This window comes from Hesperophylax consimilis, unplaced genomic scaffold (assembly GCF_061612785.1).
Source record: "Hesperophylax consimilis isolate HC1 unplaced genomic scaffold, BYU_Hcon_1.0 scaffold_37, whole genome shotgun sequence".
NCBI classification, from domain to species: domain Eukaryota; kingdom Metazoa; phylum Arthropoda; class Insecta; order Trichoptera; family Limnephilidae; genus Hesperophylax; species Hesperophylax consimilis.
The window spans coordinates 939301-957027 of record NW_028301267.1 but is presented as its reverse complement, the minus strand read 5'-3'; the positions used below and the strand labels follow the sequence as shown (position 1 = coordinate 957027).

Genomic DNA, 17727 nt, shown 5'->3' with positions numbered 1-17727 from the left:
TAACATTTAACTTAATCCTAAACTCAACCAAAGAAAAAAACTGTTCCAGAATGGCTAAACAAATACACTACCACTAAAAAAATATATTTTATCACTGTATAATTGTTTTAAAACACTCCATGTAGACAGCAAACCAAAGAGCGCGGGTTCAGTCCGATTTCATCCTTCATTTCTGGTGTCATTATTCCACGCGCGGAAGGGCACGAGCGGTGGGGAGCGGAGGTTGCAGCAGGGGTTGCATGAGTCGCCAAATGACTCTCTTCTTGTACAGGTTAAGGGTAGATTCCGAGAAACGATGATTCTGTGGCCTAAGCAATGTCATATGGCCCACATTCTATAACGGCACTGTATGCGTCGGACAGCGGGGTTTGCAGTATTGGTGCGGGTAGACGAGGGGCAAGGGGCAAGGGCCGGAGGGATGATCACATCTGTACCAATACCAAACTAATGCAAACTCACAGTAGCTTTATTGGACCTCGCACTTTTAATCTATTACAAAAAAAAATCAAGTAACAACTAAACTAGCGCAGTACCAAAAAGAATTAAAGTTGTGGCTGTACAATGCAAATGTTGAAGCATTTTTTATTTATAACTTCCGATTTTGTTGTCCGGGTTAAATCTTCCCCATAGGAAAAACTAAACCCTTCCACTCACTTTTCCACAAATGATCAGCTAGTCAATCAACACTATGCAAGTGCATTATATAAGTAAAATAAATACAAAACAATACAAGAACAACAACACGTCAACTCACCAGAGATCAAATGGGAAAAAAAAATTCACCGACTCCAGATATTTTCATATCAGAGGGTTCGGCTCGGTAGTACTTCTAACAGGGCCTATAAATCCTACTGATCCCTCAACATAAATATTTAAAAAATCTTTCGTTATCCTACATGTATTCAAAATGACCGACTTTTGCATCTTTATATATAAATTTTTTGATAGATCTAATACGCCTAAATTTTTAATGAGAGAGCTAGGTATAATGCCAGTAGCCGAAATAACGAATGGTAATATTTTTATAGTCTGAGAATGCCAAATTCTTTTTATTTCGTTTCCTAAATCTGTGTATTTTCTAATTTTTTCATTAACAGATTTTTGAATGTTACAGGAATTTAATTTTTAATTTTTGAATTTAATTTAATTTTCATTTAATTTTTATTTTTTTCTCTTTTACTATTTTGTTTCTGTATAGTTATTATTATTTTATTTTGTGTTCTTTTACTTCATATATATTATCTTACAATCTTTATTTTTACTTTGATTTATTTTTAAAGTGCACCTCTTGCACAATATTTTAGACTAACTTTAATTATAATCCTACCGTTTTTCTTTATATGCTTACTATTTAGGTACAAAAATATAATATATATACGTATATTACCCACGCACAGGCTGCGCCTTAGTGGGTTCCCTTTCTTATTATTATAAAACTGTAATGTATAATTGTATAAATTGAGAAAAAATAAAGGAAAAAAAAAAAAAAAAAAATCATCAGCATTAAAAAGTTTTTTTTTCAACTTGAGAATTTAAAAAAAAAATCGCATGTTGCGCCAATACGAAGTATGTCAAAAAATTACAAATAAAAAGTAGTATATCTGTGTGTAAGGATAGAATGGCCAACCTTATGATTCCAGAGATAGCCTCATTTTTAATGTCAGTGCCATACATTTTTTTCTTAAAAAAATGATAACTCCTTCATTTGTACACGCAATTGCTTCGTACGAAATTTTATAGCATAGTTTTGTTTCTGTATAGTTATTATTATTTTATTTTGTGTTCTTTTACTTCATATATATTATCTTACAATCTTTATTTTTACTTTGATTTATTTTTAAAGTGCACCTCTTGCACAATATTTTAGACTAACTTTAATTATAATCCTACCGTTTTTCTTTATATGCTTACTATTTAGGTACAAAAATATAATGTATATACGTATATTACCCACGCACAGGCTGCGCCTTAGTGGGTTCCCTTTCTTATTATTATAAAACTGTAATGTATAATTGTATAAATTGAGAAAAAATAAAGGAAAAAAAAAAAAAAAAAATCATCAGCATTAAAAAGTTTTTTTTTCAACTTGAGAATTTAAAAAAAAAATCGCATGTTGCGCCAATACGAAGTATGTCAAAAAATTACAAATAAAAAGTAGTATATCTGTGTGTAAGGATAGAATGGCCAACCTTATGATTCCAGAGATAGCCTCATTTTTAATGTCAGTGCCATACATTTTTTTCTTAAAAAAATGATAACTCCTTCATTTGTACACGCAATTGCTTCGTACGAAATTTTATAGCATAGTTTTGTTTCTGTATAGTTATTATTATTTTATTTTGTGTTCTTTTACTTCATATATATTATCTTTCAATCTTTATTTTTACTTTGATTTATTTTTAAAGTGCACCTCTTGCACAATATTTTAGACTAACTTTAATTATAATCCTACCGTTTTTCTTTATATGCTTACTATTTAGGTACAAAAATATAATGTATATACGTATATTACCCACGCACAGGCTGCGCCTTAGTGGGTTCCCTTTCTTATTATTATAAAACTGTAATGTATAATTGTATAAATTGGGAAAAAATAAAGGAAAAAAAAATAAATAAATAAATCATCAGCATTAAAAAGTTTTTTTTTCAACTTGAGAATTTAAAAAAAAAATCGCATGTTGCGCCAATACGAAGTATGTCAAAAAATTACAAATAAATAGTAGTACATCTGTGTGTAAGGATAGAATGGCCAACCTTATGATTCCAGAGATAGCCTCATTTTTAATGTCAGTGCCATACATTTTTTTCTTAAAAAAAATGATAACTCCTTCATTTGTACACGCAATTCCTTCGTACGAAATTTTATAGCATAGTAATGATCAGTAGAATCCATTTCTAGCCAAAAAAAATACCCTTGAAAATTCAAGTCTCTTTGTCTATGAAAGGCGATTTTCAGCCCACTAGACGGATACATGCATATATATTTTTTTAACGTACACCTTACAAGAGCGCCCCTGTCTGTACAGTGTAAAGGAAGGGGAGCTATGGCGCCACCCGATTAGGCAGCGTTGTGAGGCGGGTTAAGGTTGTAAGAAGGGTTTTATTAATGCGGGTCTTGAAGAGGCCGGGTTTACATGAATATTTATACACAAAAACGAGTGGAAGAAGTGGCCCGTTCTCACGAAGCCAACATCAACTGTGAACAGGTGTTCCGTTGGTGTATGTCGAATTTCACGCCTGTGCACCGGGGATCTAGCTCAATTAAAATACCTGTAGAACAGATGCAGCATGCCAACATTGCGTCTTCGCATTACAGATGGCAATCGGTCTGTTAACAATGGATTGTCAATCAGACGGACCGCCCTCTTTTGCACAGAATCAAATATTGTGGTGCTCCAGCCCAGAGGCTCCCTAACGTACATAACATCAAATTTCGAAGAATTTTGTTGTCAACCTTATTGCTTAGTATGGGGATTTCATAATTTAGGATAGTAAAAATCCCGCAATATTCCTCGGGAATTTACCCAGCACCAAAGACAAGTCATTTGAAAATAACAGCACTCGAAATATTAACTGTCTTTTTTACAGCACACGAGCGAGCGGAATTTTCCAACACTTAAAGAAAAATAATAAAAAATATTAAATTACCTGTTTTCTTTGATATCCTACTGGTGATGACCAGATCCGAATCTCCCTCAGGCTCTGGAACCTGAACAGAGCTGTTCCTCTCAGCTTTAGGCCTGACTTCCATGCTCTGCGTCAAGTCCACAGGAGGCAATTCAGCACCCTCGTAATTGATGCTCATCCTTCTCGGATGCTTTGAATTACCTCCTTGATTGCACTGCCCGTTAAAGCCTGCAGAACTACCACCATTCTCTGATTTGACTCCTACATCTTTTGGCGTTATATTATCATCTTCGTTATCGTCATCCAAGAATTCTATCGGAGAGCTTGGACTATAATGACTCCTGTTGATGACGCTCTCACTCTTAATCTTCATAACGTTTATATGTTGGTGTTTGTATTGCTTTGGTTCTATTGAATTCTTGGCGTATTTCTTGAAGCAAACTTCATCATCTTTGTTCCTCTTAGGTTGCTTCTTCTGTCTGCCGTATTTGACAGAGCTTTTAGACGATCTATCTGAGCTTGCTGATAATTCTGCGCTGTCTCCATTCTTGTGTCTCTGGTGTTGGTGAGCTCTGTCTGGGTTTCTGGTCTTTGATGATCGAGAGGAGGTGTCCATGTTGACTGATTCGTGATCACTCCCTTCGTAGTTCCCAGATTCGTGGTTCATTCTACTTCCGTTGTCGTCTCTCATCTTCGGACTGACTTTGTTTATCTGGTCAGTCTTTCAACAATTACTCTCGATTTTTATTGTTATCGTTGACATTTGGGTTAATTTTTTTAATGTTTGTATTGTTGTAAGAGTTCATTGTATATGTTACTGTTCATTCACACTGATTGTAATTTTAAAATCTGAAATTTCATAGAAACAGCTTGCTAGTTCAGTCAAACTGATTCTATAAACCTAACCATTTTATTATATAAATACCGCACATTCCAACTTCTCTTAACCGTGCTAATCAGTGGAACTGTGGCATCCTCAATTGGGGTACGTTTTGAGGCATAAGGGAGTTGGGAAAGAAAGGAAAACGGGTAAAGAGGGAGGATGAAAAGCGATACTGAAAATATCTAAAACACTGATTCTATATACCTGGCTTACGTATATAAGGTTCTTCTGTTGAGTGTTGTTAAGAAACGATTATTAATCGTGATTAATATTATCGAAGATGACAGTAGTGAGATGGTGACGGATCAAATTGAGGGAGATATTACGACTACTGGAAGGTAAATTATATTTTTTCCGTGTAATATCGTATATATTATAACAGGTCGTCATTTATTTTTAAATACTCACAGAAATATTTTTCTAGGAACAAAACAATGTAATAAAAGTATATCTTTTTTCATAAACTTTGGCATAAAACTTATTATTATATTAAACCCTGTATATAATGTTTCAATATACAAATTATATTTATTGTTTTTGTGTTTAGTTCGTAGAACTCCATTAAATTTTTTTATAAATTTAATTTAGATTAAATTTGATAATATTATTATTAAGTTCTGCAAGTGTTTTAGTTTTTTATTATTGTGACAGCTGTTTCGGCTTACAAGGCCATTTTCAAACTGTGGTTAGTCCACATTGAGACGACGTATTTATGCTATTTCAAATGTAAATTTTGAAGGTGATTTATTACTGGTTACACCGATGACAATATGATCTATTGTTGGTTAAACCAATCTATGTTTTCCCCTCAGTAAATGGTAATGAGTTCTTAATTATTTACTAATGACTTTATTGCTATGAATTATTTGGGTGCATTATACTGCTTGGGTTTTGTGAAAATACTGAGAAGTGGTGAGTAAATTATTTTCCGTACTTTATTAATTAGTGTTAAGTTTGGGTCATTCGTTCGTTTATTGATTTCTAATTGTTCAAGTAAATTTAATCTAATGCCCTTTTTTTCTATATGCAATGGTTTAGGACCCTTGTTGTTAAGTGGGGTATGATTATTCACCAAGAGATGTTCTGCGAATTTTGAGGATGTGTTTTTATTATTATAACATCGTATATGTTCTTTGAATCTAGTTGAGAATGCCCTCCCCGTTTGTCCGATGTAAGTGGCGTTACAATCGGCGTGGTCACATTTTAATTCATATATGCCACTGTTATTGAGTATAGGGATTTTACTTTTAGAGTTTTTAAGGCTTGTTCCTAAATTATTGTTTGTTCGAAAAGCTATATTTAAACCACATTTTTTAATTTCTTTTGCAATTTTTTCAGATATTGGGCCGAAGAATTCGAGACATGTAAATTTTTCTATATTTTTGTTATTTACCGGATATATTAAATTGATTTTATTTTTATATTTCTTATTTTTTTATTATTTTTTCAATGTTATTTGCCTCATAGCCGTTGTTAATCGCGATCGTTTTTATCGTTTCCTTTTCTTTTATATAAGCTTTATTGTCTAAGGGAATGTTAATGAGTCTATGTATCATTGAATGGTAAGCTGATAATTTATGGGACCAAGGATGATTTGAATTTGAATTTATTGTTGTATCTGTAAAAGTTGGTTTTCTAAATATTTCAAAGGTATGTTTATTATTACTTTTACCAATTGTCAGATCTAAAAAGTTTATTTTACCTTCAATCTCATGTTCAACTGTGAAGCAGATTTTATTATTAACGGTGTTGGCCTAATTAGCAGTGGCGGTTTTCTCTAAAGTGCGTTTGTGCGGCGAACCCCCATTAAAAAGATGAGAAAATAAAACAAACTTGTTTTATAATAATATAAGCACATTATAGATAGCACGCTATTAAAATTTCGCCTTCAAAACCCGCGCCACCGAAAAATACGATACATATTCCAACTTTGTGCGAGTTGTAATCCGCGCCAAACTCTTCATACAAAAGAATTTTAGCCGGTACATACCCTATGACGGTGACATATACAAAATTTGGTCTTTCTTTGCAAAAGTAAGACAAATTGTGTGCGCCGAACACGCGTTATGTTATCACGTGACCTCCGAACATTGACGAATGTAACCGAAGAAACCCGAGAACTTCGCGGTCGACGTTTGAACTTTGAACCATAGGGAAGCAAGTGTTATTTTTTATGTTATATTATGGTATTTAACTTTGTAGTCATTTTTGTACATATTTTTGTTTTCTTGTTTCTGCATTTCTCCAACCGTTTGCTTATGGCATTTGCAAATCTACTACCTATTGAAGTAGACTTAGTAAATTTATTTCGTGCCACCTTTATTTGTTTTTTTTTTTAATGTTTAAAATATCTATTATATATTCTACGAAATTATTCTTCTCGAAAAAACAATAATAATTAGCAACATACATTGAGTGCTATAAAAACATTAAACAATTTAATTCCTATAAAACTTTTCTCATTATCTAATATTTGTGTCTAGTGTAAAGTGATTTAAAAACAATAATATGTAGGTACCCCTCCCACTAACTTTATTTAAGTTGTGTGACTGCTGCCGTATTCGACTATTTGACGAAGGACAACAGTAAGTAAATTTTAATTAGATATGTTTATCTTCTCTTGAATTTCTGAACCCCCTGTTAAAAAGACCACGAACCGCCACTGCTAATTAGTAAAGATATCTAATTGTCGGTTGGTACCATTCCAACATATAAGGATGTCTAATAAAATAAAATATTTTTTTGTTTTAAAACCACGATATTTATTAATTTAAGAACCGACCGGTTTCGCTTTACTTAAGCATCATCAGGGTACAAATTAATACTAAACAAGAAGTTTTTATACATTTTTGCTTTTTCGGCCGTACTCGCCAATTTAATATTATTGTAGAAAGCAATCACTTTGTGGTTTGACATATTTAATAAAATAAAATATTTTTATTGTTCGGTTCTTAAATTAATAAATATCGTGGTTTTAAAACAACAAAAAAATATTTTATTTTATTAAATATGTCAAACCACAAAGTGATTGCTTTCTACAATAATATAAGGATGTCGTCTACGTATCGGACATAATATACTATATGTTTAGCTAAGGGAGATTTAAGAATTATATTTTCAATATAATCCATAAATATCTCCGCTAGAAGTGGACTTAATGGTGACCCCATGGGGAGACCATCATGTTGTTGGTAATATATATCATTGAAAAGGAAATAATTTGTATCTACGCAGATTTTTATGAGCTGGAATAACTCTTTTCTTATTACCGGATTGATATTGCATTTTTCCAAGATATTTTCAATTATTATTAGGCATTCTTTAATGGGGATGTTGGTAAATAGGGATTTTACGTCTAGAGAAATGAATTTACAGTTATGCGGGAGATTAAATTTTTTTTATTTTATTAACTAGTTCTATCGAGTTTTTGACACTGTAACGTGGTGAAAAATTTGTTAATTTTTTGAAGATGAAGTTAAGTCTTTTAGCCAGGTTTGATGTAGGGGCGTTAATAAAAGATACTACGGGCCTTATTGGATTATTCGCTTTATGGAGCTTAGGTTGGCCATACAGAGCTGGGGCTCTTGGGTTCATGACCCTTACGTTTTTCTTTGACCATTCGGTGGGAAATATGGCATTGCAATTATTTATAAGGATGTTGACGTTATTGACAATTTTATTGGTTGGATCCTTAGTTAAAATTTTAAAATCTTCTGGTAACAAGAAGTCTTCCACCTTATTGATGTAATCAATTCTATCTAAAATAACGATTGAGTTACCTTTGTCAGCTTTGGTTATAGTTAGATTATTATTTTTAATTTTATCTCTAATTTCTTTCAATGTTACATATCACACACAAAGGACATATCGTTCAAAATTTTATTTTTGAAACACGATATTCATCTACGCCAGAAAATTAGAACAGATACATAAATAAAGGGAATTCTGTCATCTAAAGCATTTATTATTTCCTTCAACCACAATGATCTATTCCAGGTGTGGCGAACCTAGGGCACGCGTGCCCGAGGTGGCACGTTTGATCATTTGGATGGCACACTAACGATTTCCAAGTTCAATTTTTTTTTTAAATTTTTAAGTATTTAAAAATACATTTTTTTGATTTGACCAGTTGTTTCAAAAATATCTGAACAATCTTTCATATTCTTCTTTTCTTTTCAAATGTAACAGTCATTCTGTTGATTTTTTTCAAACCAGAATTGGGTTGCTTCAACTCAAATTTAACTTACGTTACATTTGAAAATTCCATTCAATGTTCCCCGCCGAAACTGACAATTTTTCCAGAGAAATCGATAGGAATATTTTTTTTACGCTTGCAACATGATTGGTTTATTTATGAGATTGAATGATTCATCGAGTGTTTGGAAGAATTTAGGCTTTTTTTAATAAATGAGAATCTCATTGAAAAATATAATGAGTTACTCTACCTTGAATGGCTTTCAAAATTAATGTTTTTTACTGATTTGTGCTCACATTTAAATGAATTAAATATTAAATTGCAAGGCGTTAACAAAACAATTATTGTTATTTTGTTATGTTTGATTTAATCAAAGCATTTCAAGCTAAATTACAAATTTTTGATCGTAACGTTGTATCTAACACCTTCAAATATTTCCCAAATACAAAAAACTTTTTGCAGAACAAAAGCCAGATCAAATCAAATTAACACAAGAATTTTCTGTAGTTATTCAATCGATAATCAAGTTTTCTTCAAGATTCAAACAATTCAGGAGATTTGAAAATATATCAAAAATTATTTTATATCCAGATACACTATCAGCAGATGACCTCAATTTGGAGATTTTCGAGTGGCTAAATCTAGAAAATTTTGAAATGCAATTTATCGAATTCCAATCGAGTTCGCTATGGAAACAAAAATTTGTTGATTTGAGAAATGATTTGGAAATAATTGAAAGCGATCGATTAACGAACATAAATAATAAAAATGCAGAAGAAGAAATAATGAGAACTTGGAAAGCCATTCCAGAAATCTTTAGCGATTTAAAAAAATTAGCGAGAGCAATATTATCAATTTTCTCTTCTACATATGCTTGTGAGTCATTATTTTAAGAAATGAATTTCATAAAATGTGATTCAAGAACGAGAATGACTGATGAATCCAGTTAGTCGTGTGTTACTAAAAGTGACGAAATATGATCCAGATATTACGAATTTGTCATCGAATGTACAACAGCAAAAACCTCATTGATAAATAACTAATGTGTACATTTATTGATTATGACTTTTTATGAAACTCTATTGTAATTTTTAAGCTTATGAATAAAATTAAAAAAAAAACTTTTTTTATTTTATCTATTTGGTTAATTTTTTTTACAGCTTGGGCACGCCACACAATCTACAAATAATATTTGAGGATTTTTGGCACGCGGGCCCAAAAAGGTTCGCCACACCTGATCTATTCAAAACAAAATACACTTATTACAAATTTATGATATTTCGCCTGAAGACAATTTGTGTACAAATGAAAAGACCAGACAAAAATAGACAAATAAACAAAAGTAAGTACAGTAGAACCCCGATAATTCGAAAAAACGCGTAATTCGAAATTTTCGTAAATCGATTTACACTGGAATGTTGTATTTTTTCAAATTTATTTCGAATATCCGAGTTTGAAGGGCCGAGAAAATACGTTTTTCGCGGATATATGTCGTAGTTTTACGAGTTTACACCAAATATCTGTATTTAAAGGGTCGGCCGCGACGAAAGTCGGCCGATTTACGCGTAAATGTAGGTATCGTATATTTACGAATTTATTTCGAATATTTGAACTTAAATGGCCCGCTGCGACGGAAATCAGCCGCGAAATCTCGATTTACGCATAAATATATGGTATTTTTACGAACTTTACTTCGAATATCCGAGTTAAAAAATACGGCGCGACGGAAATCGGCCGAAAAATTTCGATTCACGCCGAAATATGACGTATTTTTAAGAATTTACTTCAAATATCTGAACTTAAAAGGCCGGCTGCGACGAAAAACTGCCGATAAAATTCGATTTACGCGGAAATATTTCATATTTTTACGAATTTACATCAAATATCTTAATTTAAAGGGTCGGCCGCGACGGAAATCGGCCGCGCATTCTCGATTTACACGGAAATATATCGTATTTTTGCGAATTTATTTCGAATATCTGCATTTAAAGAGCCGGCCGCGACGGAATACGGCCGCGAATTCTCGTTTAACGCGGAAATATATCGTATTTTTACGAATTTAAATTCAGATATTTTAAATAAAGGGCCGGCAGCGACGGAAAATTACCGCGAAATCTCGATTTAAAGGATAGGCCGCGACCGAAATCGGCAGCGAAATCTTGATTTACGCATAAATATTTAGCATTTTTACGAATTTATTGCGAATATCTGAATTTAAAGGCCCGTCGCTACGGTAATCGGCCGCGAAAATAAAGAAATAATTGGTATTAATACGAATTTACAACTAAAATACCACCCGGATTTGAAGAGGCGGCCGAGAAAATCGATTTTCGGCGTATTTTTTTCTCATAAAAATTCGAAATTTGATTTTTGATGTCCCGTGGATTTCGAATTAACGAGGTTCTACTGTATTGACACTTTGTAAAAATGTTGATAATGATGATCTTTAAATTTTATTACGACCGTACTGGGTGTCCGACCCTTTTGACACTTTGTTGTAACTTTGCTAGCTTTTTCTTTACAGATTTCGCACCTTCGCGGGTGGTTTACGACATGATTATGTTGCAAGGGCTATTTACGAAAATAATAATAAAAAAATACCTACTTATCTAGTTTGTCTTTGTCGGCATATCTTTTGTTACACACGCCGCAAGTAAAAGTAATAAAACACAACTTTGGGACTTCACAAATCGTAAATAACGAATTTCGTTTTATTTTTGGAATTCCCTGATATTTTAAGAATATTTTGAAATTCCCTGACATTTCCCTGATAATTCCCGGTTCGATAAAATTCCCTGATAATTCCCGGTTTTCCCGGTTTTCCAGGTCTGTGGCCACCCTGAAGTAGTTGGGCAATTTGACAGTTCTGAGGCCATTGCAATTCATTCAAGCAAGCTAGCATTTGAAGACGCATCCATTAAACAGAATATCGCCCTCATCTCAACACATTTCCACAAGTTACCAGATACCATAAAAAAATTGGAAACAAAAAACCTTCCTCTAATTAAAGGAATAGAAATACTGGAAACAATGATCGAACTCGCCAACGCGGCAGCAGATATCTCCAGAAATGGCGCCAAATTTTAAATTTTGTCCAATGAAGTCAGTTGACGTAGAGAGGTCGTTTTCGGCGTACTGGGTGACAAACGTCACAAATTTGAGCTCGAAAATTTGGAAAAATACGTTGTATAATATCCCCATGGACTAGGATCCAAACGTCTGCCCCGCTAAGACTTTCCGTTATTGCATAAGTAACATTTTAGAAGGAATTCAAATATTGACAGTTGTTTCGTATTGAAAAATATGACGTTAGACATCCGGTCCTTATTCTAATATTATTATATTAAGGCGATGCACCACGTCGTGTAATATTTTAAATCGAGCCGCTATCAATAACACCCCTTACGTACATGGCGATAAGGTCTGAATTCCCGCTTAACACCATCCGCCTGTTTCGATTTATGCAAGAAAAAAACATGGCCCAAAAGTGCCTTTTATTTTATTTTTTTGATGTTCAGGCACAAATATTCAAATGTTTTTCGATCATTTTATAAATAACTTAATTTTCCACATTATACAATAAAATCATAAGCGAAAATGGGTTCGTAAGTAGGAGATTTTGAACATTAAAGCAGTTTTCATAGGCCTTATACATTATTTTTTTCTGGGCTTATAAAAAGACTTATCTAAAAAAATACTCGATTAGTTCAAAGGCTAGGATGTATTCTACTCGCAGTATTTAATTAAAGCATCTGAAACATTTCTAGGCGACCAAATTTTCAAACCAAAAACACATGATTTTGCATTACTACGTAGTGCATCGCCTTAAGAGATAGACATACACGATGGTTAACTTTTCTGTAGGCTTTTTCAAGATATACAATTCCGTTTTTTTTTTTTTTTTTATTCAATTAAAATCAAATTTAATACATAATATAATTATTAAGTTCTGCAAGTATTTTTTGGTTTTTATTATTGTTACAGCTGTTTCGGCTTTCAAGGCCATTTTCAAACTGTGGTTGCCACGTTTTGACGACTTATTAATATGATTCTATTTTACCCCCTCCCAAGTTAAAATGATTTATTACCGGTTAAACCAATTTATTGATAAAAATAATTGTGACAATAGATTTCATATTCTGTGGGGGTATTTTGAAGTCTGTTTTCCCCACATTAATGTTATCTTAATTGTTTAATAATGATGTAGCAGTTATTAATTTATTTAAATGTGTTATATTGTTTAGGTTTTGTGAACATACTTAGAAGCGGGGAATAAATAATTTTCCTTACTTTATTAATTAATGTTATATTAGGGTCATTGGTTCTTTTATTGATTTCTAATTGTTCAAGTAAATTTAATCTAAGGCCCTTTCTTTCGATGTGCAAGGGTTTAAGTTCGTTGTTCGTTGCAAAATAATAGAAACACAGAATAAAAAATAATCGTCTGGTAAAATGCAGTATAGGGAGGGACATCGTTTGTATGGATTTGGAAATATCATTTATAAAAAAATACTGCACATATTTATATCAGTCCACCAGTTCGATGTATTTTTAAATTTCCGGCTAAAACGCATGCACAAGAAAATAATAATAACTGACAATAAAGACTATTGGACCTCTTTAAAAAGCTAAGAAATTACTTACTTAAAAAATGCTACACCATTTTAATATTTCTATTTTTGATCTGACAATTCGTGGTGGAATTCCATTTTAATGATATGAAACAATTTAAAACTTTTTTCCACTTATTTTGTGTGGTTGTGACCGGTTTCAGATTAATAAAGCCATACTTCCTTAAAATATGGTTTATATGCATCACATTTGGGGGAGGAGGTGGGGGTGCACCGGAAGGTTATGTAATGATTTTATTATATCTATTTTGGGTTATTACAATTATGTATTCGTTGCTATGTAGTGTTCACAGCCTGATTTCCAATTATTTGGTTATTTATTACCAGCAGACATAATTTTAGAGAATGATTTACTATTTATCTTGGGAATACCTTAATTGAATGGTTTTCACACAATTACAGCCGTCAAGCAGGGGTCTATTGATTTTCTTATTGTATTCTTTAACATGGGAGTTTTTATTGATATTCGTTACATTATGACGCGAATACATTTGAGGCTCGGCTGGAGTTTCGGCTCGCAAATGTATATGCAGCATTAGACTGTAAACGGTCACGATAAAAAAGTTTTTGATTGTTTCAATACACCATTTTGGTTCGATTTAATGAGACTTTATGAACACTAATCGTGATGTGAAAAGGGTCGACCCGAAGAAATTGAAACTCGATTCAATGACAAAAAATAGAATTTAAGTATAGAATTATCGAAGTATTTAAGTATCGAGCCTCACAATCACAACACGTCCCATTTTGGGGATGTCATAGATCCACTGGCTCTGGCACTTGGGACGCTGGTGCGGTATTCAAATTAATAATAAAAACAACACTTGAGACGAATTAACACTTCATTATGATTCATACATGTTGTATTATTATGAGAAACAAATGTATTATCATAACTCATAACTGAACCACTTGCAATTAATTTGAATTGTTGTATTGGTGGCACTTGAAAAATGCAAAACAAAATGAAAAAACTGCAAAACATCAACAAATAACTATTATTTATAACTCACAACGCAATGAAACATCCGAAATATACAATTTAACCTCAAATAATTTTTGTTATATAGGTACTTACTAATTTCAATAAAATTTCAAAATGAAAGCACAGTACAACAACACTAACTGAGTGAAAAATTAGCACTGACAGTCGTGGCACTTAAAAACGTGAAATTTATATGAAATAACTTAGAATATATAACTGAATTTATGGTTTTATAACACATATAACATTTGCAAGTAATTGTTTTTACTGGAACCTGTTTTCAAATAGTAATATTAAAATAAAAGCGAGCTGTGACGACCTCCCGCCGAAATGAAAACGGAATGACTGATCCATAAATCAACTATGACTGATCTCGACAATCTCGACATAAATGATAATGAACTCGGACTGAGTCGGTCAAACTCGGATTCCATTATTCCATAGGAAATAATGTGGTGGGCTTTCTTATAGTTGGGTCTCGCTTTTCCTCGCAGCGGCGTCTCTCTCCGCATAGTATAGCCCTTTATTTGAGGCAGCGAATCCCTTGTGAACAAAATAAAACGTCAGAAGAATGTAAAAAGCCCTATATTAGCTCAATTTACTTTAATTCCGCTTATATTAAACGTATACTTTATATAAAAATATCGAAATTCTTTATTGAGCAAAAAATAATTTCCCCGTTTAGGATATAGGAATGGAATAATTTTCAGATATAATTTTTTTTTATTGTTTTAAAAATACCACCTCAAGGGCGCTTAGTGAGTCTAGAATATAACTGAAGAACGTTCTACTTATACTTACATTTTAGATGATTGTAGTATTTAAAAACTAAAGCAAAGATTACCTTTAAATTACCCGTTTTACTAGACTGTGTTTAAAGAACTCCCAGCACTATGTAAAATCAGAAATAACTTTGCAACAACAGTTAGCGCGCCTCAGTATTTTAAGAAGAAATTTTTTCTTCGATTTCTACAGTACATACTAATTTACTGAGCATAGCACTTGTTTTAACTCGACCGTATATCATTTATCTATCTAAATTTGTTTGTAAGTTCCATTTCCTTTATAAGATAGTGGCCGTTTTAATAATTCAGTAAACACAAATATTTAATATTTGAAATCGACGTGTTTATTTGGACCTGTTTGAAGAAAGTAAGAAAAATAATTTCCTTATTTAAAAAAATAATAAGTGCATAAAATATATGGTCTATAACTAAGTACGTAGGTAGTTACCTACTTACAAATATTATGATTTCAGAGCAAATTTTGGTTCGGATTTATTTAATAAGAGAAAGGAAGAAATATACTTTTTTTGAGGCGAGGTCTACTCTGTTCACAGAACTGCTGGTTTAGAGAGTTTATAGAATAAATACAGGGTGCGGCACGAAAACTTGCTGATTTGAATTGGACGCCGACGAGCGAGGCGTGGTCAGAAAGGGGTGGGGAGGGTCTCATTGGAAAGAGGGGGTCTTGAAGTTTTGTTACACTACAAGCCAGTTGGCGTCATGCATTGGACAAAGGAACAGCGTGCGTTTGCCGTCGAAGCTTACTTTTCTAGCGGTCATTCGGTGGTCGCCACCCAACGTGCCTTCCGTACTCGGTTTAACATTCATCCCGCGGGTCCCGTTCCTAGGCGGCAATCAATTCTTTCGTGGGTGGACTGGTGGTGGGTTTTTATGGGGATATCTCAAATCCATTGTTTATAACGACAAACCCCGGACCCTGCAACACCTGAAGGAAAACATCCGCCAAGCCATCACCAACATTCCCGTCGATATGCTCGAAAGAGTGGAGCGAAACTTCAAATTTAGGGTAGATCAGTGTATCACTAATGAGGGCCGCCATTTGCCCGATGTCATTTTTAAAACTAGTTAAAACAAAAATTCAGAATGTGTACTAGACGATACAAAAAGAATTAAATCGATATATAAAGTACTTTTTCTTTTATTGACTTTTCAAATCAGCAAGTTTCCGTGCCGATATGATTGTGTTGTGGGAGTGTCCGTGATCGAAGTTTATTATTTTTAATTAATCTTAAAACATTATTTAAACATCCTTGTGTTAAAGTAAAATAATTTCATTGGCCTCTGGGGCATTGGAGTCAAGATATCTTGTGTGCATCGGCAATAAAAAAAAATTTCAATAAGTAGGTGGAAACATGACAAAATTCTGTTTCTCAGTGATTTTTGACAAGGACATTACTGACGGAAGCGTATACATATGCAACAATACTCAGAAAACTATTTACGTGTTTTACGCATCACCTACAATTCGTACAAACTTTGTCTGTTTCACTCTTATTATTTGTCTTAACATAATTGCCACAATTGTAGAGCCTCCTCTATACTTCTCCCCTCCTATTGTAGCAGTCTCGCCCGTTTAAGTACCTACCTTACCGACAGTCAGCATTCTCAAGTTACCATCTTGTTTTGCGAACTACTCTGAAGGCGCTGCGCTACATTGAATTGTTAGTTCTGAATTCTGAAGTTCTGACTTCTGACAGTTGTGGTTCGAAACTCGTGTAACAAGGATCTGTGAAAGGCTTACCGACCTTGGCGGACCCTGAATTTACGTAAGAGGCCTTTTTAAATTGAGATTGACATATTTTAGTTTTGTAGGGATTACACTTATAATTTATAAATTTGTTCGGATTGATCTAATTCCGAGCTGGCGCCCATTTATTTCATAGCATCATTTATTCTTGACAAGGGTGTTTCTTGTTATTTGCTACGCCCCTGTCAATTCTGAAAGCGATGAAGTGAAAGATGATTTTTGGACTGGTGTGAATGATGTAATGAGACTAAAAAATATGAACGAAAGGATAATAATGGCAGGCGATTTAAATGGGTGGGTGGGAATTAGACGTGACGGATTTGATTCGGTCTTAGGTATGTTTGGGGATAAAAGAACGAATGACAACGGGAACAGAATACTTGAAGTATGTTTAGAGTGGAACCTGTTTGTGTCGAATACTTTCTTCGATCATAAAGGTATCCACCAATATACGTGGGAAAGAGGAAATGAGAGGTCAATTATTGATTTTGTAGTAATTGACTCTAGGTTGAGAGCTGTTACCGAGGACACAAGAGTTTTCAGAGGGGCTGAGGTCGAAACTGACCACTTTCTTGTAGTGTCAAGAGTAAACCTCTTTCGCGGTTGGCGCTCTAAAGTGAAAACGGTACTAACTCCAACAAGAGTCAAAATAGAAAAACTACAAAATGATAATGTGAGAAGTAAGTATATGAATTGTGCAGAGATAAGATTGAATGCGAAGGAAATGGATGGTCTAAGCATAGACGAAACATGGAACCACATAAAAGTGTGTCTTTGTGAATCTGCTAGGGAGGTTTGTGGAATAAGTACGCAAGGTAGGAAGAAAGGTGATGCATGGTGGGATGATGATATT

At 33.3% G+C, this 17727-nt stretch overlaps 1 protein-coding gene across 1 annotated transcript in view; it reads right to left on the bottom strand.

Moving 5' to 3' along the window:
* Positions 1 to 4583, bottom strand: part of LOC149409063 (ribosomal protein S6 kinase alpha-5-like) — a 294002-nt gene extending 289419 nt beyond the window's left edge. Inside the window, exon 1 of the mRNA XM_089650188.1 lies at positions 3649 to 4583. Within this exon, the coding sequence (XP_089506314.1) occupies positions 3649 to 4318 (670 nt within the window). The 5' untranslated portion in view covers positions 4319 to 4583. The remainder of the gene's footprint in view (positions 1 to 3648) is intronic.
* Between the last annotated feature and the right edge of the window lie 13144 nt (positions 4584 to 17727).